This window comes from Ammospiza nelsoni, chromosome 4 (genome assembly GCF_027579445.1).
Source record: "Ammospiza nelsoni isolate bAmmNel1 chromosome 4, bAmmNel1.pri, whole genome shotgun sequence".
Taxonomy (NCBI): Eukaryota; Metazoa; Chordata; class Aves; order Passeriformes; family Passerellidae; genus Ammospiza; species Ammospiza nelsoni.
In genome coordinates, this window is record NC_080636.1 from 69116615 (window position 1) to 69141995 (window position 25381).

Genomic DNA, 25381 nt, shown 5'->3' on the forward strand with positions numbered 1-25381 from the left:
ATAGACACATGTTAGTCGACACAGAAACATCCAACCATTCCTATTTTGAAAGGCTGTGTTTCTCTGCCAGCCCTGGGGTGCTCTGGGGCACAGGTGCAGGGGTGCCACAGTGTTCCTCTGCCCATGTGTGGGAAAGCCCAGGCAATGAGGTTAAAGACACAGGGGGACAGCGTGGAAAACAAAAGACCTGTCTAACCATTAGGGAGCAGGAAAAAGAGGAGGATAGGGGCAGGAGACAAGGCTGCATTGCCAGCTGTACTTTGGTGGTTGTGCAACATCAAATGCCAAAGTGTTCTTTAGGAAGAGAGTGGGCACTTCTTTGTGGAGACCCACCTGCATCTGCAGTCAAACCTGAATGGCCTCTGGGTGGGAAAAGCTTTTCCAAGCACTGAGCAGAAAGGACATTGGGCAGGTGACCCACCACTGCTGGGGACCAAGGTCCCAAATGTCCTCATGTGTTGTCTCAGTTCAGGACTAAAAATGGTTTTTGTAATTTATTTAGCTTTATTTATGAGCCTTTGCTGACCGAGTCCCATGCTGCCAGTGTTTGTGTGAGTTACTATGTATGACTGGTAAGGGGAGAACCAGATGCAATCTGGGGCCCGTGCAAACCTTGTTAGCAGAGTATTTGCTTTATTTTTTCTCCTTGAGGTTTGCAGAACTAGTTTAACAACTGTTTTTTCCCATAATTAAGGCATCTGAGGGGGCTTTTTTTTTTAGCAGAAAAGACTTTTAAAAAAGCACTTTAAAATGAAATTAGAGGGTATGTGAAATACATGTTAAAACCTTGTGACCCTCACAAAAATCTCTGGGCTCTGTTCTACACTTCTGTTTTGCGAACACTGTGTAATTCCTTGAGAGATCCAACAGGCACCTGAAGAGTTGCTTAAGACCAAAACACTGTTGCTTAAGAACAGCAGCAGCGACCCTAAACATATAGTGCTGCCAAGCAGTGAAGGAATACTGAGGCAGATTAACCGGACTGGTGGCACTGGAAGAGGCTGCCCTCCCTAGAGACCTGCAAAACCCATCTGGAGGAGTTCCTGTGTCACCTGCTCCAGATGACCTTGCCTCGGCAAGGGGTCGACTCTATGATGTGCAGAGATTCCTTCCGGTCCTAGCGATCGTCTGATAACGATCCTGTGCAACAGGACCACCAGATCGGGGACTTTGTCTTCCCCCCTACCACGCGCCCCCGCCTTCCTCGCTGCGCTCTCCCCTCCCCCTTCGCGCGGCATCCTGGTTCCTTCCCTTCGCACTTATCGTGCTTTTTTGGTTCTAAAAATCACCGGGGAGAGCCGGGCCCCGGCGCGGTGACATCCCACACGGGCCTAAGGGCGGGCGGGGTGTAGGGCAGCTCGCGGTCCGACCGCACGGCCGAACTACACAAAACCGATCCGTCTTTCCCACAACGCCTCTCTCGCCTCCCTGTTGCTTTGCGGGGGACTCGGCTGCGGCGCCTCCAGGAGCGGCGGGACGGCCGCGCTCCTCCCGGGCCATGTGCGCGGCTGGGGCGGGGCGGGGCGGGCGCAGCCGCGCTGAGGCGGGGGCGGTGCCCGGTGCCGCCGCCGCCCGCCCCGCCCCAGCCGCAGCTCGGCGCGGCGCGGCTCGGCATGGCGGGGCTGCGCTTCCCGCAGCACGGCGGCTACTGCCGCGCGGCCGCGGCCATGAACCTCCTGCTCGGCGTCTTCCACGTCCTCCTGCCCTGCTTTCGGCCCGGGGAGGCGCAGGGACAAGGTGAGAGCGCCGGCGGGGCAAAGCGGGGCGGGGATGCCGGCACTGCCCGCTCCGGGCTTGAGAGCGGAGCCGCCGCCCCCGTCGCCGTCCCTCGGGCGGCTGCCGCGGTGGCAGCCCGGGGACACAAATGGGGCCGGGACGCGGTTCAACTCTCCCCTCGACTCCGGTTCCCTTCCTCCCGGCCCCGCGGTACCCGCCGGCCCACGCGTCTCTGCCGGGCCGCCGCCTGCGGGCTCCGGCCGCCCGCCCCCTGCCCATCCGCGCTTTCTCTCTCTCTGCCCCCGCAGCCATCGAGCCCATCCCCGGCGTGGTGGAGCTGTGGCAAGCCGAGGAAGGGGAGCTCCTGCTGCCCGCCCAGGTGAGGGGCGCGGGGGGGGGGGGCGCGGAGGGCCCGGGGCCGTTGCGGGCGGTGCGGGGGTGTTGGGGCCCGGCGGGCGGGCGCGGGGCCGGCGGGGCGGGGGCGGCCTCGCTCGCCGCTGCTGTCACGGCGCAGCCCCGGCCCCGCGGGCCCCCAGCCTGGCCAGCGGCGTGCTGCTTCGGCTTCATTTATTTTCTGTTTGGGGTCCCCCCCTTTAATTATTTATTTATTTTAAACTAGTGCTTTTGGGGTCGGAACGCACTAGACGGGCCTGTCGTGAATATGCATATATTTATATCTCAGGCCTGCTCAGGTGAAGCCATTTTTCCCCCCTCAAATGACACATCATTTATGGTGCCGTTCCTCTCATTCTAGCGCATTTTGTTTTTGTCTTGTTTAGCCGCTTTCGTTGGGCAGTAACAAGATGTGATAAATTCTGTGCTGGCGAGAGGAGCCAATATGGTACAATGCCCGGCGGGGCTGGTGAGCGAGGAGGGGCGCTGGGAGCGGGGTCTGGAGTTTATGGCATTTGAGGCAGTCATTTAACTCGCACTGATGGACTCTGCCATATGTTGAGCTCGGCCTTCTAGACTTCCAGGCACCAGGCTCATAAACGGGAAGAAGCAGTCCTTAGGGACATCATCTTATATGAGGGGCAAAACTGGGTAATTTATTTGTCTTCAGCCCATATATCATTCTCTGTTTAGTGCTCAGCCACTGACACTCATTAATGTAAGGAAAAATAGCAGAAGTGCTGTTTCTTAGCTAGCTAACAATTGATGCTGCTTCCCAGCACCCAGCATTTTGTACTGTGGTGTTATGAAGTGTTATCTATTGTATGTCCAAATGATTTTATAAGATACATTTGTTGTGCTGTTGAGATTTTGCCTGTTGCAGATGTGGTAGTAGCTAAGGGGAGGTGTAGAGTCGCTGTGCAGAGATGCTTGAGGAGCACAGCCTTGTGCATCTGCGTTCTTTACAGTGGAGATGTTAAGATGCATTAGATGTAGAACTGTGTAATGTAGTCATTTTTAGTTGCTTCTCATAGCGAAGCTGCAATTGAGTGATGATGTGATGTTTACTTCCTGAGGAGATTAGGTCCTCTTGGAAAACACTTTGTTCTTGAGCATCCTCATAAAAATATGCTTTAGCTTGGCTAAAGAAAAACCAGGCATAAATGACCCGTGAATTTGGCATAGTTGAGCATATGGTCTCGCTCAGTTCTTGCAGCAGTGAAGACAAAGCTGAGGCTGCTGTTCCTCCATCATTTCTGTAGAGGTTACAGGCAGGAAAGAAAGAAGTCTTCTGGCTTCAGTTGTGATGGAGTGAGAAGTAAATCACAATAGGCTTGCTGATTTAGGAGGTTTAAAGTCAGATGAGCTGGTCTCTGAGTACTGGTGGTGCATTGACTGGTTTGCATGGGTTTTCCCCTCTGAGCTTGAGGACTACAGCAGCATCTGATGCATGAGTGCCTGCTCAAGCTGAATGGAAGGACTGGGCTCCTCAAACAGGTTTTAAGACAAAAATTTGGTTACAGGCCCTGATGCTTACTCTTTTGTTTCCATCCAAATGTGGATTTGGGCTTTACCCAGCCCTTGTTGGGCTTTAGCCCTGTGGCCACATTTGAAACCACTTTTTCCATTTGTTGTGGTGAGGAGGAAAAGAGGTTTCCCAAAGTCCCTGTGGATGTGGCGAGGGACCCTTTCAGCACCTCTTTTATGGAGCGGTGGCACTGGTGCACAGTGGCTGGTCATGGCTTTTCCCTGGATGCCCAAGGAGTCGAGGGCTGCCCATCCAGCCACAAATACCTCTGGCTGGTATTTGTGAGGTCCTAAAGAAGTGTCAACATCGTTGCCCTCCTGGGTGACTGCTGGGATGGTGAGGGGCATCAGTGGAGAAGCCAGCATCAGTTCCTGAGATGTGGAAAGTCGCTACATCTGTTAACATCTGCTTGCCCTTTGTTAGAGAGATGTTTAAACTTGCAAGAGGTTTATTGCTTGTTGATCACGTTTCACTTTAAAAAATGGTCTGACCTACTACTGCTGCAAGGAGGTTTTCCATGTTCTCTTTCTTGCAAGAACAGAATTTTTCAGTTAAACCCTTGATGAGGATTGTTGCCCAGTGTTCATGTATCACAGCAGTGGTGATGTGATGGTGAGGGTGTAGTAACAGGGAGAACGTCCTTGCTTTTGAGTGGTTAATAAATGTTGTTTGGTAGGGAATATCCAAGAGTTGCTTCATTCCCATGTTTGAAGATGGGTTTTGATGAAGACTTTGGGAAGAGGATTGTTCTGGCCCCTTGATTTTGTTTTTCCTGCTTCTTTTTGGAGGGAGTGTGGCACCAATGAGGATTTTACCTGCAGAAGTGAAAAATCCAGGGAAGGAACTGTGCACAATCCTCTGCCAAAGCACCTCCCTCCAACTGCTTTCAGCAGGAAAATGGATTAGGTTGCCCTGTCTGCCAGCCCTTTAGCCTGTTTCTGGCGGGTTACCAATGCTGTCTGTTGGACGTTTTTCTCTTTCTGTCATGGCTTTACACTATTATCTTATTTTCCATGCATCATCAACTGCCTGCCTGTGACAGAGCAGTTTTGAACATTCCTTGCTGCCTGCAGAATTTGAGGATGAAAGTTGGGTGGATTGGTAACCCATTCAGCCATCCGGTTGCCTGCGCATGCTTTTGTTCCAGGAGCATGTAGCGAATAAAGACATCACGTTAAGGGGTGAGGGAGGGGAAACAAAGCGTTTTAATATTTGTAATTGCTTTCTAGGCCTTTCACAGCGTTGCTTTGTCTACGTGAACTGCATGAATTTGCATGCTGGAGCGCAGCCGCCCAGGGCCCCCGTGCCTCCACCCCGCCTGGTTGTTCTACCTTCTGTTTCCTCTTGCTTCCCTTTCATTGTTTGTGCTTCTCGTGTGCCCCCTCCCAGCTTCCCTCTTATACGTATTTGTGCTTTTCCTTTTTTCTCCTCCCCTCAAGCTTGTGGGATTTTGATTCTGGCTTCCTCTGAAGGCTGCAGAGCTGTTTGGGGATGGCTCAACTACTGCTCCTGCTCCGCAGCCGAGCCCGAAGGGTGCCCGGAGCGCTGCAGTTGGTGACAGTGTGCGTGGGCTCGCGTGCTGGGGCTGAGGGGGAGCTGGCTGTATCTAGCCTGCTGACTGTCTTCCACTGGTCTGCTGCTTCCTCCAGCATTTCAATGTTTCTTCCTGGATTCCCTTTTTAGCTCTGAGACCAGCTGGTTTTTCCCAGTCGGATGCGGTGGCTGTATTCCCTTGTGCCCGTTTCTTCTTTCTTGTTGAAGGTGGTGTGAAGCGTGGAGTAACCACGGAGCACCCACTGGCCTTGCTCTCCTTCTCCTTGCTCTTAACCTCCCTTTCGTAGCATATGTCCCTGGGATGGGCAGCTGGATTTTTCTTTGAAAACCAGTGGGATTTTGACATGGAAAATCTTGAGTGTGAGAGACTTGATTAGAGCAGTTGTGGTTTTTATAGGTCCCTTATAATTTTGTGGTTTTGCATGTTTGTTTGCAACTTGTTAATACATACTCAAGTAAAATGCTTGAGAGAAAAGCTCCTTTATGTGAGACTTGACACCCAAGCCGTTCACTACTAAAGGCTGAAAAAGCTCCAGATATTTACAGCCAGGTTGTAGCACTTCAGTGCAAAGCTGAAGGGCAGTTAGTTATGTTTTAAACATAACATATACATACAAGTGTAGGAAAGAAATACAAATGGCAATTGTTGTTCAAGGCTTCCACCACTTAAAAGAGGTATCAGAGAGTGATAGTTGTGTGTTTCTGTCTGTGAGAAACCATGTAGGTGGTTACTGGGAGCATTTGAAGGCAGGGGCAGGCGGGTTGGGTACCTGCAGAGCGCTTTCACTTTGGCCCCTTCAGTTTGGAGGGAGGGACTACCTTAAAATGACGTAATGAAGGTTAAGTTTTAGTTCTTGTTATCACAGCTGAAAATGACAGCAAGTCATCAAAGTCAGTGTGTACCAAAACTGTATTTTGGTGTCAGCGCAGTGCTTGACTGATGTGATGGGTTTTCTGCTGTTCCTGTGTGTCACATGTAGGAGATGAGCAAGATGTTTCCTTAGAGGAACACCTTGTGTATGTTTCAGTTTGGTTGCATATTCTAAGGAGATTACAATAACTTCTTGTTTCACTTTACTGTGACATTGTTTCAGGTGTTTGAATTTTAGAGGAAGATACAGCAGTGTTTACTGTATCATAGTTGTTATAGGCACTGAACAAATACAGAACTGCTGGCTGAGTTTTCATTAAAAGGCTCTGCTCAGGTTTGAAAGATGTTATTTTTCTCTTTTCCCAAGTAGTAGGAGCTTGTCTTCAGTTTCTGTTCTTCAGTGCAGCTCAGGGGCTAATAAGGTTAATTGTTTTGCTGGTTTTGAAAGCTGATGAAGACCTTGATCTTATTCATCAGAGATAGGCGGCACTGCAGTGTGGCATTAACGAGCCCATGGGCTGTGCACAAATTAGTTGTACAGAGTCACCTACTTCAAAGCAGGGTTTGTCTGAAGACACACAGTTTGTGTGAAAGTCTGAGACAGGCTTGGAGTGGGAATTGTGTTCCTCTTTGGGCTTTTAAAAGGCTTCTCCAGACTACCAGCTGAGCTTCTGGATGGTGCTGATAGGACTTGGGGCTGGATGGCCATGCAGATTATGCAGTAGCTGTCAGCTCAGACTCTTGAGACTTGTGTGACACAAGAGGGGTGCTTTCAGGGGCTTTCCAACAAAGATAAGCACCTGCCCCATATTCAGGATACTGTTAGGAGGAAGGGAATTTTTTTCTTCTTATAGGTAGACTGTTGGGAACTGCATTTTGACTTTGAGGAGGTCTTGCTGCTTTCCTTCCCCCTGTAGTCCTGTAGTTTGAGAATACTAGTTTCAGTGTAAACCTTCATGCACATGTAGCCTGGATCACACAGAGGAGTGAAGACAGGAGAAAGCTGAACATTGAGGTCTGTGTGTGATCAGAGTTGAAGGTGATTTTTAATTTTTTTTTCCTTGCACAGTTGAGATGTGCTGTGGCTGCACTGTAGACTGGGAAGTTTGCTTCATTGTTGCTTGGTGAAAAGTGAAGAGGAGAAATAGTAAGGTGGCTAGTGTTAAGGGTGAGCACAGAGTAATGACACAGACCCAGGTTTCTGATGCCTGGCAGATGCTAAGCCATTTAAAGGAGGAACTAAGCCATTTAAAATGAGGATAGGTTGCTATCTGGCCGTGGCAGAGGCGCTGTTTCTGGAGAAGGTGGATAAGGAGTCCTCTAGTTCTGCTTGGTATTGTACTGAGGTCCTAAAAATACAAAAGGAGCTTGGAGAAGCTGGAAAATGTGATGGGTTTGTATCATGCCATCCTGGTTAAGTCTAGCAGACAGGCTTTGCAAGGTCTCTAGAGGAGATGGCTGGGTCTTCATGGGGGCCAGGTGCTGGGACCTCTAGGTAGATCTGAGCTGAAGAGCTTTGTTGTGTCCTGCAGATCCTGGACAATTAGCATGGTGTTTCTGACCTCTGGGCAGACATACAGAAAGATTGTCAAGTCCTCAAATTAATTTGTACTTCCCTGTCAATCTTGTTCCAGATTTGGTTATGTTATGGTGGAGGCTGTGCTGCTTCTCTTGTATGAGCTGCTTGTGACAAAAGATGGAAGTTCAGATGTGTCTGGTAGCTTTTGGCAAGATCTGTATTAGTATTATCCATAAGGTCATTATTTTAGACACAATAATTATTAGCATTAATGTTAGCATTCAGCATATTTGCTGCCAGAGTGTGGTTGTAGTTTTTCCTCGCTACATGAAGCTCAGATCTTCAGAAATCCTGCTGTCTGTCCCATTCAGTAGGCAGGTAGGACTGCCTGATGTGCTTAACATCTGAAGCCTGTAGAAAGATGTTTTGTGTTTACAGGTGTTTTTTTTTTTTTCCAGTATGTGGTGAAAATAGGTAAAGTCAAAGCTGGTGGCTTGGGGCCTGTTCCGTGATATGCTTACGTGGGAAACATGTAGGAGGGGTGGTGGAAAGTACAGCCTTTTAATTTTAAAAGATTTTTTTCCCCTTACCTTTTCATTACTAAGGTCTCTAGTTTGTAGAGTTTGTAGAACCATCACCTGCAGAAGCAGAAGCTGGGCAAGCTCACCAGCTGTTCCTGGCAGGATGACTGTGACCTCCTCCTGAAAAATGTTAATTGCCCTAAAGTTGTCCCTGGTTTCATCAGCAGGGGTTGAGTGGCTGTAACACACTTCATTTTGAGTTGTACCTAAAGCTTTCCTGGAGATCTTGGCCAGTTCAGAGTAGCTACCTCCTTGTTTTACATGGATTTCCTGCAGGGAGCTCATTGAACCAACACTTGAGTTCATTTCTGTAGACAGCTCAAGGTGGTTAGTGGTGAACTCCAAGCTGACACAATTCAGCTGCATGTCTTAAAAATTACCTGAGTGCAGCAGCTGAGCTAAGATGATGTGTTCAGAGCTTCTGCTCTCTTTGCTTTCTGTACATTCTGCTAATCAGTGATAAGATCTGGGTTTGTGACCTCACCTGTGCCAGTTGGAATGTGGTACTCTGCTTTTGGCATTGACAGGTGATCTGCATTTCAAGGCATTCTGCATCCTATTTCCCCAAGTACTGGCTATTGAAATTTACTATGGGGCAGAAAATTTGAAAGTAGAGGAAATAGTCTTTCTGTAGTTTCAGGGTAATTGTTGGCTTTAGATTCTGTGTGTGAGAGGATTTTGTACAGATGCATAAATGGAAAATGAGTCTGTTCAGTCAGCGTTTGGGAAGAGCCAGCAGAGTACCTAGGTTAAGTCACCATTTATCCTTTGCAAGATGAGCTAAAACCTCAAATGGGATGTCCATCAACCACCTTACCTGACTTGTAAAGGAGTTATAGGAATTCTAAGTTTCTGAATTTGTTTTGCTAACAAGTCACATGAAAATCCATCTGTGATGGAGTTAAAGTGGTATATATGTCCAGTGTAGCATGTTGCTGTTCTGAGATTCTTACACAGTATTTTCTCTGTTTGTCAGGCTGATTCGGAGGAGGATGTGGAAGAGCATCCACAAGAGCAAAGGTAAGCTAAACTCAAATGGAAGCAAGAGCATTGAAGTTCATTTGGATTTTTGCTTTAGGAAATACCAAAGTGTAATTAGGGCAGACTACTAAAACATTACTTTTTTCTCCTGCCTGTTAAATAGTTCTTTATTACTTGAGTTCTTACAATTTTCTCAACTTAATGTTAATATTGATTTATTAGCAAAACCAGAAAACCTGTGCTCTGCATATGCAAGTACAAAATACCTTCCTGCATCTTTTTCTCCTAATCCTGTCTCTAAGATGAATTTACTTCTCATTGCTTTCACACAAAAAATTAAATGTTTATTAATTGTTTTGTTGTATATTTTGTAATTAATTTTTTAAGGCAAGGAACAGTGGTCCATTACAAAATTTGTAAATGTAAGCAGTCTTGGAGTGCTAATTTGCACCAAGGCAAGGAAAGAGGTGAGGGAAATTTAAAGCCAAAGGTTTATTAATGTGTTGCTATGGAACAATAAATATTCTACCCTTATGTCTTGAAATCAGATACATAATGAAGCTCTTCAAAACTATAGTCACAACTCTGTGGTTTCTGTTAATATCAGGCCTTCTGTTTGGAAGGGATGGGTAAATAGCATCACAGATAATTTTTTAAAGATGCATTTTGTTTCCTCTGAGCGTCCAGGTTAAAATGCTTGGACATCTACCAGTGAAACACTTCCTTCCTTTGGTATGTGTTAATGTGGTTACAGCTTTCAGTACCATGCCAGCCAGAAAGATCATAAGACTTAAAACAAACATGTGGAACAGCACTGTTTTCTGATGGCAGCAGTCAGCCACAAATGCTATTCTCATTTATCTCCAGTCTTTGCCCTTAGCTTAGTTCTGAGAGCAAACAGATCTGATAACACACAAGACTTGGGAGCTGGCAGAAGGAGTAAGCCTGGGGAGTGGGAGTGGGATGGTTATGATGGGTCTGTCCTGCACTGCAATGCTTCTTCACATGGCTTTTCCCCTTGCTGCCCCATTGGGAGCCTTCTCATCTGAGCCCAGCATCACATTAAGGCTCCTGTGCCTCATCTCCGTGGGAATTACAAAGATGGTTTGGAAACAGGATGTGAGAATTACTGTGGCTGCTGACAGCTGGTGCTGATTACTTGTGCTTGCCTAAGTGCCCCAATTCCTACCTGCAGAGGGGATTTTTTTTTTTCTTACCTCCTCTTGTGAAAAGAAGGGTAAAATACTGAAAGCTGCATTTCACTGCACAAATACAGAAGTTTCTGATTTTTCTTTTCATCTGGGAACTGTTATGTTTTGGATGCAGAATTTTTACTGTGTAACTTTATTACCTGCATGCTTTCTTTATTGAGAGGTAGTCAGAAGGAAGCAGTCTCTAGTGCTGTGCTTAAGTTTGTTTCTGATTGTTTCCTTAGTTGTCAGAGAGATGTAATTTAGATGGAAAAAAATTCTCTACTTGCCTATTTTTCTCTGGAGGTGGATGGGGTAATTGGCTACTATGGCGATAATAAAAATATTGAAAATAATTAGTTCTTGAGACTCAGAGAGGAAAAAGTGATAGGTGATTTGACTGGGGGTTTTTTTACATCATTCAGGTGCTTAAATTTTTTTTCTAGTAATTATTAATTTTCAAAAATGAATTTGTTTTTTGGGAGTAAAGTTTGTAGAGGTTCACTTGCATGGTGGAAACATCCTTCTGTTGTCATACTGAAATGCTTCAGGAAACTTGCCTGAACAAATCCTGGCTTGTGTGCATCTTCTAAACTATTTTGGTTTGCTGCTGTATGTAAACACATACATAGACCTGTGTGCGCTTTACAAACGGAAGGAATGTTATAGTGTGGACTTCACGAAAAAGAGGCAGCAAAGATACCTTGGAAATATTAGAATTTCTTAGTTTATTTCTGGATTAATTTTCATTCCTGTAGCTTACATTGCTATATGGTGAAATCATGGGGATTTCCTTTTCCTGTAGCAGCAAAACCTGAAGCTTGCAGCATCTTCATCTCATTGTCTGACTGCATGCCCTGGGGAAATCAGCTGAAGCTACTGTAATTTGATGTGAAGCCCCAAGAAGCAAAGCACCTTAATGTACGGGATAAGCAGAGGTTAAAGGAGATAGAGAAATCAGAAATTTCCCCAGAGATGAGGGGAGTATAGAGAGTTCATAATCTTGGTGTATAAAGGAGAAAGTCTCTTTCAAAAACATTGTTTTATTCAGTTTTTGATTCTAGGTTAGTGGGTTCCTTGGGAGCCTGTTAACCTACTTTGAAAAAAGCAAACACAACAAAAGCAGTGAAGTATTAACAGTCTGTTAACGGACTTCCTGTGCATGTGCCTCATCAGATCTTCCTTTTGGGGTGGTCTTCTTGGTTTGCTGCTCTTGTGGCAAGTGCACAAGGGAGATGAATGTGGTCTTACCGTTTCTACCTTAGGTTTAGCTTTAACAAATAGAGAAATTTGCATGGAGGTGAAAGACATTGTCAAAATAGTAATTTTTGTGAAGAGCTACTTCAGAGGTGAATGAGAAATGGTTGATTAGGTCCATAGGTTTGCAGCTGCCCTGAGCAAGGATATCATTATCAACTCCTTAATTTCCACCCTATGATTCCTGCTATTCTGATTGCTTGGATGCTTCCACGGGTTCCTTCATGCTGTTTTGTGTCTCTCTGGATCAGATTCTGAAATAAGAAATGCAGCATAGTAGACACTTGAGTACTGCTTCAGGCCACAGACTTTAACACAATTAAAGTCATGTGTATTTGTACTAGCCTGTCAAAAAGCTTTGAGTTTCCTTAAAAACCTTTTCTTACATTTGAAAGCTAGGAGTAAAAAGATGCCTTTCATAACAGTCAATGACAGATGTTGACAAGAAAAGGTTTTGTTGTTGTGTTTCGAGGTTAGTTTTTTGTTTTTGTTTGTTTGTTTGTTTGTTTTGTTTTGGGGTTTTTGTACACCTGCCCCTTAATCCAGGTGATTTTGGTTGCCACAACTGGCAGTTACAAATTTTGAAGGTTTAGATTCTTGCTAAAGCAGCAAAATGAGTCAGGACCCAAGGGAATGGCCTGAAGTTGTGTAGGGAGGTTTAGGTTGGATATTAGAAAAAAGGTTTTTCAGTTTTTCTTGTTGGCCACTGGAACAGGCTCCCCCAGGAAGTGGTCAGAGCTTCAAGCCTGACAGAGTTCAAGAAGTGTTTGGACAGTGCCCTCAAGCACCTGGTGTGGGTCTTGGGAATGGTTCTATGCAGGGCCAGGAGTTGGACTTGATGATCCTTGTGGGCCCCTTCCAACTCAGGATATTCTATGAAATGCAGAAGTCTGGCACAAATAAAGAGACAGTACTGTCAGGTGACGTGCACAAATGATGCTATCAAAATTTTTAGCTTTCTTCTTCAAGGAAGTAGACTTGGACTACAAAAAAAAAAATTTCATGTGTATGTCATTATTAGTACTTGGATTTTGAGGACTTCTGGAGAAAGACCTTTGAGAATGCAGTTTTGCAGCTGGGCAAATTAAGGAATATTTGCACCAGAATAAACTGCTGTACTCAAGTGGAGCACACGTTCTTAATATGTGATGCACAGTGATTGTCTACGAGAAGGGAAATCCAAATCCATAAAATACTAGAAGTATGGAATGAAATTAGCCAGGAAGAGGACATTTTCCAGCCTTTTCCTATGGCAGGGCATACTTTGCTTAGAGTTGATGGGTATCAAGTGCTAGGAAAATTCCAAGTGTGATGCATTTGGCTCAGTCGGGCATTTCTGTTGAACCTTTGCCTTTGATCTCTGGAGAGCATTTGACCCTGTGGGCTGGAGCTGCTTGGAGCAGTAGGTGGTATTGGCTCCCAGTGGGCTCCTGCTAGGGTGTCAGTGCAGCCTGGGAGTGACAGCTGATGCCCAGCACTTTGACCTCTCCTGATTGCTTGGTGGAATTACTCCTAATCCTGTTGTTTTTGCTGTGCCTGTGAAATAGTGCTCCAGATATGGAGGAGAAATTGAAGGTAGAGGTAGCAAGGGAGCAGCTTAGTAGCTGCCTGAGAGAGAGCAAAGCAGTGGAGGTGCACAGACTGCAGAATTGCTAGGGGGTTTAGGGGATACTGAGGAGATGGAGTTACAGTGTTTGTTTCAGGAAGAATCCGGAGTGGCAGTGGGAGAACGAGCCTCCTGTGCATTTTGAGACTGTACATTGCAATTCCTCCCTGGCCACAGCTTTGTCTCTAGCCAAGAGGCACAAATGAGCTCTGGCACTGTGGATGGAGTATTAAGACACTTCAGAGGTGACTCATCCTTCCAAAAAGCCTGTGGTCTTAGTGCCATCGTTTTTGACAGTCCCAATTAGAAAGTAGTGGCGTGGGACTAGTGGTATGCCTGTGTGCCAGATAACTAGCTTGGGTGGTGGCTATGGCAGGAAAAAAAAAGATTGAAAAATAAGTTAGGATCAACCAGATTTTCTTTTTCCTTCTGCTTTTTTTAACTGAAATGACTAAAAATTGGTTTTGTGCCAGCAGAAATGTATGAATATTAAAAACAAAGGTTTATGTTGTATTTATTTTTAAATATTTTCTATTAAAATCAAAATCAAAGTGAGTATGCATTGAGAAAGTGTTTCAAAATGAAAAGTTGAAAAGTAGTTCTGAGAGTGTCAGTGAGTGCTTAAGATGTCTGAGAGGAACCATCTTAATATTTTCAACCTAAACTTGTATGGAGTACCACTGATCATTTAGACTGTGATTAAACTTACCCCAAAAGTAAATTTAACTACATGAAGACTTTTTCTAGAATATATGCTTGGTCTTAACTTGTAATAGTATATATATATATATATATATATATATATATATATATATATATATATATATATATATATATATAAGCTGCTTTTATTAAGAGTTTAGTGTTTTTAAAATTTTTTCTTTTGCAAAACAAGCAAAAATCCATGTGTGTATTAATAAAGAAAAGAAAAAGTGGAGTTTCTTGGGAAAAAGCTTTTTAGTCCCATTACTGTACTTGAATAAGGTACAGTTTCTGCAGTATGCACAGAATGTATGTTTCTAGTGGTTAGCACTAAAACCTTCTTCAATACTGGCAAACTTTTGTTTTTAATTGATAATCATGGCTGTTGTATCCCACTTCCACTTTGTCTAGATCATCAAGGGACTACTAATTTTAAGTTTTACTGGATGCCTAAAGAAATGAAATTTACCTAATCCGTAGAAGTAAGGGAGGAGAATTAAGATGGACACACCCACCTATAACACTTGGGTAAAAATCCCTAAGGAAACACCTGTAGGGAACACAAGGTATTGTGAAACTGGACTAAAAGTATTTTACTGAAAAGAATTGCAAGAAGTCAGTGAAATTGGAGGTTCTCTTGTAGATGAAGAAACAGATAGTTCCTTCCATAGTAATCAGTGTTATTCTTTCTCTCCTTCCTTATGCCTCTGCCAGGCACAGCTAGGGTGGCAGGCTGAACTCCTGCTGCTTTAATTGTTTATCTCTGTTTTATGTGGCAGTTGATTTACTGATGAACTTTGCCTTGCTGAACTTTGTATTAGATGCTGTTAGGAACAGCTCTTCATGTGGGCATTGCTTCTTCCAAAATACCTGTCCTTTTACAGAATTATATTGCTTGCCTGATGGTACAAGGAACCATCAAAAAATGGGCTTTGTTTTTTTCCCTGGGACATTGCATGGCAGTGCTGTGTGCTAACAAATGTTTCAGCTATTGTTTGTTTCTTTATTTCTAAATTGTTTTCAGACATTTCATAAATGAGACAAATTGCCCAGGCCAGCTGTACAGTGTTCCATACCAAACTGAGGAGGTGACCCTGTAGCTTTCTCTGATCATGAGATAATGGCACATGGCAGTCTTGCACTTGTTTGCAAAGAAATGTCAAACTTCTGTCCTCAGTGTAGGTCCTACTTGACCTTGATGGAAATACTTTAAAGGTGATGTGTGGCCATATTTAATTACTCTGAGACTTGCTGTTGCAGTCCCACTCATCATCAAAATCTTGTCTGTTTGCATTGAACAAACTGCTGGAATGTATATTTCTCTCACTTTTGCCCACTCTCTTGGGCTGGAGGATGTTAATGGCTGGACCAGACACTCTTTGATCTATGTTAGCTTGTATGCCATCTAAAATAGACTTTCTCATCTGTGGGTGACAACTTGGCTTTGAGAAATGAAGGCAATCTTGGTATGGAAGTTGCCAGTTGGCATTTCTGCCTTTGTTTGGCTCATGATGCCTTGAAAAGCCACACAGGCTTCTATGGAAACACCAGTTTCTATACTGGTAAAAATAGCAGGCTGGGGCTGTGAGGTCATTGTTTGCACAGGGATTAGTGTGTATGGAGAAATTGTGTTTGTGGATATGTGCTACTGGAGGAAACTTTCTCACATGTAATGATCTGTTTTAAAAGGACAGACTATACGTTTTGGTGCCCTATGTAGTTATTTCTTTGTCTTCTTCTGTTAATAATGTCTTCACTTTCTGTTCTCTGTATTTTCTGCAGATCTCTTGCATACTGTCTTACGGAATCTCTACTTTTTTTTTTAACTTCTGTCTCAGCCATGCCTGAAATGGTTGTAGTGTCTGTACTGCCAGAGGAAGATGATGTCTTGCACTCTGTGGCCTGGTGCTCTCCCTTGCCTTGTGCAGCCCTACAAGTTCTCTGGATTAGAAGAATTTGTTTTATTGCCAGGTTAACATTTACTTGTGATCATTCTCTGGTTGGTTTCCCTGTTGCTCTTTGGCAGCATCAGCTGAAAACGTGCACGTAAGTTCTCCCTCAGTGTCTACAGGCTGTTGTGTGGGACGGGTGCCCTGTGTCACCTGCAGGATGTCATCTCTGTTCTGTTTGTCTCACGCTGGTGTGGCACTGCTCCGGACCTTGTGGCATCTTTTTGCTCTTTCCTCAGTCCTTCAGACCTGCCTCTTCCTGCCCCTGCCTTTTGGGCAGACTGGGAATGGATGGTTGTGTGGTGGTACCTGTGCCAGGGCTGCTCCCTTACCTGCAGTGCAGGAGGAGCTGGGGAGGAGCCCAGCCAGATCTGCACTTCTGCTCACTGTTGGTGAGATGGGTGAGATGAGCAGGCCAGTCCTCAAAAGTGTGGGGCTGAGATGGACAGCTTCTTGTGTGTTAGGAGTAACACCTTCAAGTCAGTGGCTGTGGGGTGGGAGTGGGGCAAAGCACTTGCACTGCGATGATGGATAGCCTGGGGGACAGCTCCTGGGTTTTGGGTGGATGGTGTGGAGAATCACACAGTGGCAGCACTGTGTGAACAGTTGCTAGCTGGTGCACGCACGTGCACATCATTTGGTTTTTTGGGTTTTTTTTTTTTTTTTTGGCACTTGGTAAGCTCCCCACAGCCTATGTTTTGGGATAGAGCCCACCCAGAATGCATGCCCTTTAGAGTTAGGACAAGCCTGGTCTGAGCAGGTGGGACAAGGGCATATAGTGTCTTATTTCCCATTGTGTTTGGTTCAGTACTGGCTGCAGAGCTGTGTGAGAGCAGAGGCAGATCTCGGGGCACAGCCTGTTGGTGCAGTCATTCAGCAAACACATGGGGAAGGTGAGCTTTTAATGCCAGGCCAGTTGCATGCTGCTATGGCTCTGCAAGTCTGCTTGGGAACATGGCATTTTTCTTGTTAAACTTAACCTGATTTGTTTTGAAAAAGGGGATGTTGGGACACATTTTGTGTGTTTACAGAAGAGGGAAAGAAAAGCAAAAGTAAACAGCTGCTGTGGCGTGTTTGTTCATGTTCGTTTGTAAACTTGGTGTCCCCGTAGCCTGTACTTGCTGCTTGTTTAATATAAGTAGTTCAGAATAGGAACTTTCTTATTATGCTTCTACTTTTACATTTTAATACACTGGTAATGGATTTCAGATGTCTGTTAATCTCAGGCTAATCCTTCTGATTTGTGGGCAGTGGGCCACAAAGGATTTAGCTTTTGGTCTGTGTGTTTATTATAAATAAATTATTTTCACCTCCATAATAGCTGTTGCTTAGTTGCCTATAAGAGGACTTAATTTGCAGTAATTTTACCATTTTGCAGTTAAGCAACAGACATCTGGAATTGTAGACCAGTGTCAGCAGTCTGAAAATTGACACAATATAAGAATTTAGCTTCACCACTTTTCTACTCTTGCAGATTGGCAAATTGTGACAAAATAGAAGAAAACCTAAACAACAGTTTGCTCACTTGTAGGAATTTATGTGCAGTCTGCTTCTGAATGACCAACCTCATTACTCTCATTTGATTATTATAAGCAGAGCATGAAAGCTCTTGAAATCTATCTAATGTAGTAATAAAGAGCTATAGGCACACTTGTTACCTGACTTTCATCTTTGTGGATACTCAAAGGTGACACAAGCCTAGCTTTTAATGGCTCGCGTATTTTTTTTTTTGACAAGGAAAGGTCCTCTAGGAAAGCGGTGCTCATGCCCTGGCTGTGGCTCTGACTGCATGACTTGTGGGCACATGGATGAAGGAGCCTTTTCAGTAGTTTAGGTGTTTGCCATAGTATAGTGGTAGTTATAAATAGTTGTAAGTTCAAAACATATGTTGTCTTTAGACATCATTCTTTATCCACTTTCTTCAGTATGTGCTTTGGGAAGAGACTTTTTCTTTTTGGTGGTTATTGCAAAATACCCAACTCCCTTTTTCATCAGGAGAGAAAGGCCCCATCCACTTCAGGGAGGGGAACAGTATATATCAAATATTATACTTGCATGTGACAATGGTGTGTATTAACTCTTTTGCAGAGTTCTGAGTACTCACCACAAATATTTGCTTTGTATTTGTAGAAGTTTGCTTTCATCAAATAAGCTAGTCACCTGGGAGAAACATGTGATCATTGTGAATAATTTAGGTGTCTGCTTGTTGTCTCAGGGGTCCACCATTCTGTGTTGTGTCCAGGCTGCCAACTGAGATAAGGAGGATAGAGGGCAAAGCTGTGGTATTAATTGTCACCTTATTTTTTTCTCCACCTCCTGGCCCCAAAGTGGTGTACAAATAAAGTTGAGGGGTTTTTGTTGTTGTTGTGTTTTTGGTTTTTTTTTTTGGTTTTTTTTAATTTGTCTTGTACCTTTTAGAAATAGCAATGGAAATATAATTAGGCAAGGATAACTCAGGATATTTTGTGCGTGTGTACAAAATAGACCTTACTTTCTGTAGAGCAATTTGACTTTATATAAACACGGGAATTTCTCACACACAGAAGCAGCTTTTTTTGCTCAGAATTATGAGGAGAAGAAGAAGGAAAAACAATTTCTTAGAGGAAGGTGAGAAGTAGGCCTCTGTTCTTATTTTTACTGAAGTTCTTATCTTCCATGTCTGCTTCAAGATACTGTTGCAGAGCTCTAGCTAGTTGTTTACCATCTGACCCACCTGCTTACCAGAACTCTGCAGATGGCAAAATCAAGAAATTTAAAGTCCAAAATAATGCTTCTAGTTACTGCCTGATAAAAACCAACTTCAGCTTTAAAACTTTGTGAGGACACATGAAGAAGCTGTAAAGACTTGGAAATAATAATAAGAAAGATGGTGTGTCCTGTTCAGTGCTATCAAAAGTATGGGCTGTGTTGTTGTTTGTTGTTTCGGAGTTGGATTTTATGAAAAAGAAAAAGTTCTGTTTAAAATGTTTGTTTGTAACAGCATGTTCTGTGAGGAAATATGAGAAATGCAGAAAACAACTCAATATTTATTAAGCCTAAAACATTTTTTGGCCAATGCGATGGTGCCAAAAAAAAGTAACATGGTTGCACTTGCATTATGAAAGAGCTTGCTCCCTTTGCAGTGCTAAGATTTGAAGCTGGTCTGGCCTTTGGAGACACTTGCACATCAATAGCATGATAATTTGACGCACATGAAAATGCTTGGGAAGACATTAAGAAGCCTGAGTTTTAAAAATATGTGTGTGTGTGTGTGTGTATGAAAAAACAGTGACCTCAGGCCCAAATTGTTCTGGTATAGATTTTTGCTAACTCTTTTGCATGTATAAATCGTTGTATATTGCTTTTGAGTTTTTAAAATTGCTATTCATTATTTTAATGTTTCTCTCTGTATCCTATTTATTTTCTTTGAGACAGTGAAGCATAATTCTGTTGTTGCATATGCACCTCTCAAAACAAAAAGTTAACTTTGAATTGGATAGGGAGTCTCAGCTTTACAAAGTAGATAGAGATAAATGATGACTATCTGCCCTGTTGGTAGCACATTTACATTTATCTCATGAGGAGAATTTCCCAGCTTTTTTAAATCATGTGAATGTTGATATCTGATCTAGTAGAAATTGAATAATCTCTCTTTTTTTACTCTTCTTTGTTGTACTCTGAGACCCCTGAATTCTGCCATGTTCCAACAGTTTCCCCTCCTGAATTAATGGAAGGCTTGATTGAAAAGCTTTTGAGAGTTCCAGGAGAGGATCCAAAAGGGAATTGTTATAGAGACTCAGATTTCTAGGAGTTCTGGGGACTGGCTTTGAGTCACTGTGAGTGCTCCTGTTGACTCCTGCACACTTCTTTCAGAGCTGACAGTGGCTGTCAAGGAGTGAATCCAAATGTTAATACTTAACACTTTTTAAAGTTTGTTGGTGCTGAGGTCTGACCTTTCTTGTGAAGCTGCTTCAATTATTTCTGTGATTTCTGGTTATTATCAAAAGCAAATTGAAAAGATAATCTGGTATCCTGCTTCCTGCTGGTATTCTTTTTCTAGTGAGTGTTTCCAAAAAGCTCCTCTGTGGGCAGCATATGGGGTTGGTGACATGAGGCAACTCTTTGCAGTCCTTCAGCTGCAGGTATTTGTTTCTTATCAGTGAGGACAGGAACAGGTTCAGCAGCCATGTGTGAGACAAAATTCAGTTCAAACATGTGTGTGCACTTCAATGCCATCTCCTGGCATTTGTTGGAGCAATGTGTTGTGCTGCCAGTTGGGAATGCACTTGGAACAAAGTGGGACTTTGGAGACTTGTTTGACTCTGAGCCAGCAGTCTCAGTATGATGTTTAGCACTGGAGAGAGAAAAAACAGATGCATGCTTGTTTTTTTATTATTTGTGAGGAGGATCCTTTGAATGGCTTCCAAGGTCTTGAGGTTCCTGCATGTTGTGCTGCCTTTTTACTCCACGGCTGTAGCGCGCTTGGACAAGAGGTGCAGTTTACACAAACAATTGAAATCGCACGTGCACTGGATTTTTTAGGCTCTCGGACTTCCTTGTGGCTTGTGTCAGCACGCCAAAGTGCACCATGTTCTCAAGGCTTTTCTGGGTGGGAATATGTGGAAGCTGTCAATTACTCCTCTGTTCCAGGCCGGCGGTTCATAAACAGGTGTGGTCTGTGGGGACATTTCCCTCATTTAAAACCCATCATTTTCACTTACACTTCAGTGTTAGCTGTTGTCATTGCACAACACAGCTGAATCCTGAGAGAGTTGAATGATAAAAAGCTAAACTAGTTGAATTCTACTGAATTATCTGACAATACAGTTGATAAATTTTCTTGGATGATAAATCGCAGTGATTCATTAATAAAACGGTTGCATTTGGTAGAAAATAAAGTGTAATTTTAAAGTTTAAAGTAATTACTTGACTACTTCTTGGGGTATGAAGATGTGCATTGCATGAAATGTCACAGTAGTAGGTACGAGGTGTCATCCTGAAAGATTTGGTTGCCTTTGCAGTAGTTAATAATGCAGAAATTATTGTGTGAAGTTGTTTGCTCTCTGCTTGAAGAGTAGGGACAATCTTACAAGGATTATTAAAAGGGTTCAAAATTGAAATATAAAAGGTTTGTCTTTTTACCTTAGAACTCTACCAAAGTTATTGACAAGTGACTGTCATCATGCACAGAGCTGGACACTCATGGTTTTGGTGCAGTCAGGGCATCAAGCACTAGGTCCTGGCTGAAGCAATGCCATACAGGTCAGCCCCTGCGCCATGCAGTAGCCTCAAATGCTGAGCATTTCGGAGTAGTGATGCTGTCACTGTACCTGAGTGCTGCCCAGTGCGATGGTTGCACTGGTGTCCTGATATTAAATCTCTGGATGGAGGGGCAGTGGGGTTTTGCTCTGGGGTGTGGCAGGAGGACAGGGGTGGTTTTGTTTCCCCTCATTAAGTTCTCACTGTCTGGCTAGGTGCCTGTCAGTGTTTGTCTTGCAGCAGACTACACTATGAGGTTGCACTGAGTGCAGTTTGTTCCCCTTTTTGTCCCCTCTGAGCTCATCAGTTTGTGTTCTTTGGGGGCAGAGGCTGTGGCTGCACCTTGGGTCCCACTGGACTTCCTGCTGCAGAAACAAAAGGCACTCTGCAACCACCAGACCTTTCCCTGGGAGTGCTGCTCACAGGTCACATCTGCTTTGGTGCATAGGGCTCTCCTCTTTAGACTGATTCTTCTTACCAAAGCTCAGAGCAGTGTGTTGGGTAAGACAAAACTCAGCTGAAACAGGATGCCACCATCCATGCATGGTTGCCTGGCTGTGGGGAGAGAGGCTGGCCAGCCAGCAAGTTGCACATGGCACTGGAAACTGCTTGGATGTGATGCTGAACATGACTGGGCCAGAATTTGGCAGCAGGGGAAGGACGGGGTGTAATTGCCGGAAAGGCAAAGGCAGGGGCAAAGCATGGTGACAAGTGAAAAAACACTACAGACTGTGAACAGAACAAAGCAAGGCAAAAAGCCGTGCCCTGATAAAAACACCAAGTGAACAAAGATACCGGTAGGTAGGGAGCAAATGAGAGCTTGCTCATTTCAAGTGATTGGCAAAACTGATAAGGGACAACAGCAGATTTCAATCTTAACAATGAAGAGAAAGATACACAATAACAAAAGGGAAGTGAAATGAGAGAAAGGAGGGAGTGAGTGATTCATAACTGTGTGCACCTTGGGTAGCCACCACCTCCGTTCACGTCAAATGATTTTAAGGGTCTCTGCAAAACAGAAACAAGTCTCTTGGCTGTGGCTGGCAGATGTGTGCAACAGTCCTGCTGCACACTGACTTGGTGTCAGCTATTATGCAGTCAGTGAGTCAGGCCTCACTAGTGACATTGTAGGTCACCTCTCAGATTTTGCCTTCATAAATTTAAGTTGCATTGTCCTATCGATTGCAGTTGTGGTTAGCATTTTTAAGTTAAGGTGTCTGCATGTCAATAAATGTACAACAGTAAAGACCTGAACACAGAGATGCTAAGTACACTAACCATGTGTAAGAAAAAATTGTGTAATTCTTGGTTTGTTTTGTTGTTTTGGTTTTTTTGTTTTTTTTTTTTTTTTTTTTTTTTTAATGAAACTAGAAGAACAAGAAGCAATGTGCTGCCTTTGGCAAGCGAGCAGCCCTGTCATATATTGTAGAATAAGTTTTGCAGTTCCTTACTGTGTTGTGGATTTAACATGCCTGCTCAGTTTTTGTGCCTGCCTGCTGGTGCTGTGGGCCATGTACATCTCTGGTTTGTGTCTAAATCTTGATTCCTGGCAACTGAAGAAGGGCAGAGAGCTGAAGGGCCTGTACTTGACCGACTCCTTGACCCGTGCTTTACGTGCTTTGTTGCTATTAACTGCCTTTCTTCAATAGCTATTGTCTGATTTCTGTCCTGGTGTGTTCTGTCTTTCACTGGAGGCCTTTGCTGCACGCCTGCTGCCTGCAGCTCCCGAGGTGCCTGCTGCCTGCTTAGGTATTTCTGTGGCCCATCGCTGACCCAGTTTCTGCAGCGTTTAAACTGCCCTTTTCAAAAGGGGACATTTCTGGCCTTTGTGAGCGTTCTCAGTGTTGCTGGGATAATGTGGCTGATCCCGCAGAGGCGGGTAGTCACTTTAAAACAAACACACACCCCTGCCCTGGTCCCCATGCTTTCAGTCTTGCTTGGATTTTTTTTCTCTCCTTGTAAATAAAAACAATTATTCATGCTTTCTGGTCATTGAAGCGATGGGCTGTGTTTTGTTGTTTCTGAAACAATCACTGAAACGTTTGCTGTGCAGGGAGGGCAGGGCAGTGCCCAGCCATACAGAGTGTACGCTTCCAGATTTTAAGATGAGGACCTTTGCCTTTATACCCAAGCTGAAGAAGCTTGTTTGGGACTTGGAAAACTTCAGGTTGTCCCATGTCATCTGTGACTTTCCCATGCTGCCTGACTTGGAGGTTAAGCCGTTCTGGGTGTGCATACTGGTTTGGGGACAATGACACTTGGCTTGAACATGCAGATCTTCTTTATTTTCCCTTTACCCACTGAAAGCTTGCAAGCTGTGGAAGGGTAAGATCAAGTGTTGAAAATGTGACTTTGTGGTAACTGCAAATCCACATTACCTACTGCTGGCCATGGTTTGGGGCAGCACCTTAAGTTTCTTTATTTCCTCTATTTTTGCCACATTCGTGCCAAAAGCCACATCTTCCAACTTTACATGATTGAAGATCTGCCTTACAAAGCCATATTGCTCCTTTTTTTGTGTAAATTATTGCCATTGAGTGACAGAAGAAGCCTCTTCAGAGGCTGGACGCACTTTGCTGATTTTTGTCTTGCTCTTGTATGTCCATCCACATATCCAAATGCTCCAATAAGAAGGGGCAAAGTGCTGTGTGTGAGTCCTGCTCCTCAGTCCACCTCAGCTGCTCCTCTGCTGATGAGAAGCCCCTCTGGCTTCAGTGGGACCTTCGTGTGTGTTCCCATGTGGGACCATGGCATCAATTTGCTTATCTTGAAGAGCAAGAAGTGTTGAGAGATGAATGGCCAAGACCAGTTAAATACACCTTTGGGCTGCAGAGGGATCTTTTTCGTGTCTGGAGGAGCTTTTCCTCTCGTGGGCAGCTTGAGAAACCCCATGTTTCTTCTGCATGCAGAAGCAAAGTGCATCTTTTACTGCAGTGGAGGCAGATGTCTGGTTAGAGGCTTGTCAAGGAACTAAAAATAGCTTTAGTAGTGCTTTGCCTTTGGTTTCACAGGTGAACATTTCCAGTTGGTGAGCTCTGATTAGCTTCCTAGCTTTGAAATAAAGGACTAAATGCAAGAGTCTAGGGGAGGTAGAGTTTTAATATTGTACTTGATTGCAAGTACATTTTTAGAGGGTATAAAATAATCAAAAGCTGACTTCCTGCTGGTTTTTTTCTGCTAATTTTCCTCCCTTTCCTCAGAGCTATCCTGCTGAAGGAAACAAATGTTAACTTGTGGACTTTAGGTGCCCCTTACTGGAATTCAGAGCCATAACATACCTGAGGTTTCTTTGGTGGTAGACATTTTGTTAATAAACCTGTGAAGCAGGCTGTGTTTCATATGGTTCTGTGTTGTATAATAGCAGAATGCTGCAGCATTTTGTACATCAGAAGAAATTGGCTGAGAGCATGTGCTGTGCATTGGTTTCAACAGATCCCAGATGTTTTGTAAGGACCCAATGGTTTCTGTGATAAGTGTTGCAATTACTAATCCTGGTAATGCCAATTTTTTGTTGTTTTTTTGCCAGTTTGAATTTTCTGGTATAAATTTTTTCATATCTGTGTGTTTCCTTTAACAGCATAATCTAGTGAACCATAAATACACAATAGTACTTAGGAGTAGGTCAAAAACACACCGTGAGCATGCTTGTTTTTATTAATAGCACTAAGTCATGGGGCTGTCTTTCCGTTTTGCACACCCCAAAGCAGAGTGATGAGTGACACAAGGCAGGAGAGCTCAGCAAGCTGCACTTTTCAAAAGGGGCAGCCTAGGAAATTGTGCAGGCTCTCCGCAGTGGTGTCCTGTCACCTTGGGGGTTTACAGGCTTTAGGTGAAAAAGTGTGACACTGTGCAGTGTCTGACACTGTGCAGGATTCCCTTTTCTTTGTCTGACTGCAGGAGGGGATGTAGTTTGAAATATAACCAGAGTTTTGTATGGGAAGCTAGAAGAGAAAAGCTCTTTGTTTGAGAGTAGGTTTATGACTGTGCTGTTGAAGCATAGAGATGATGAAAATGCACAGTGCTATCAGTTAATAAATGCCAGTGAACAAAAAAATTGTCTGCATATTTTTATTGCTATTTTAAGAGGTTCTTCATAAGGTTCTGTATGTTGTGTCCTATCTAAAAAGAATTCCACACATCACATATGGCATAGATTCAATGAATTAGTGCACCAGAACAGAAAGCTTCACCAAAGGATGCTGAAACATTTGGAGGGGGCCTAAAGAGGATGTAGCACATCCCAACTGGGAGGGGTGGAAAACAAGAACAAGAGAGTGATGCTCCTGTGAGAGTGTT

The 25381-nt window shown here is 44.0% G+C and overlaps 1 protein-coding gene across 7 annotated transcripts in view; it reads left to right on the plus strand.

Moving 5' to 3' along the window:
• Nucleotides 1–1610: 1610 nt before the first annotated feature.
• Nucleotides 1611–25381, plus strand: part of TMEM131L (transmembrane 131 like) — a 79372-nt gene continuing 55601 nt past the window's right edge. For 5 of the 7 annotated variants that reach the window (XM_059470385.1, XM_059470387.1, XM_059470388.1 and 2 more), the window contains exons 1-3: nt 1611–1737; nt 2025–2095; nt 9139–9182. In XM_059470385.1, the coding sequence (XP_059326368.1) occupies nt 1614–1737; nt 2025–2095; nt 9139–9182 (239 nt within the window). In that variant the 5' untranslated portion in view covers nt 1611–1613. Of the gene's footprint in view, nt 1738–2024; nt 2096–4754; nt 4819–9138; nt 9183–15740; nt 15945–25381 lie in introns of those variants that run through there. The other 2 variants (XM_059470390.1, XM_059470389.1) reach the window with 2 other exon arrangements.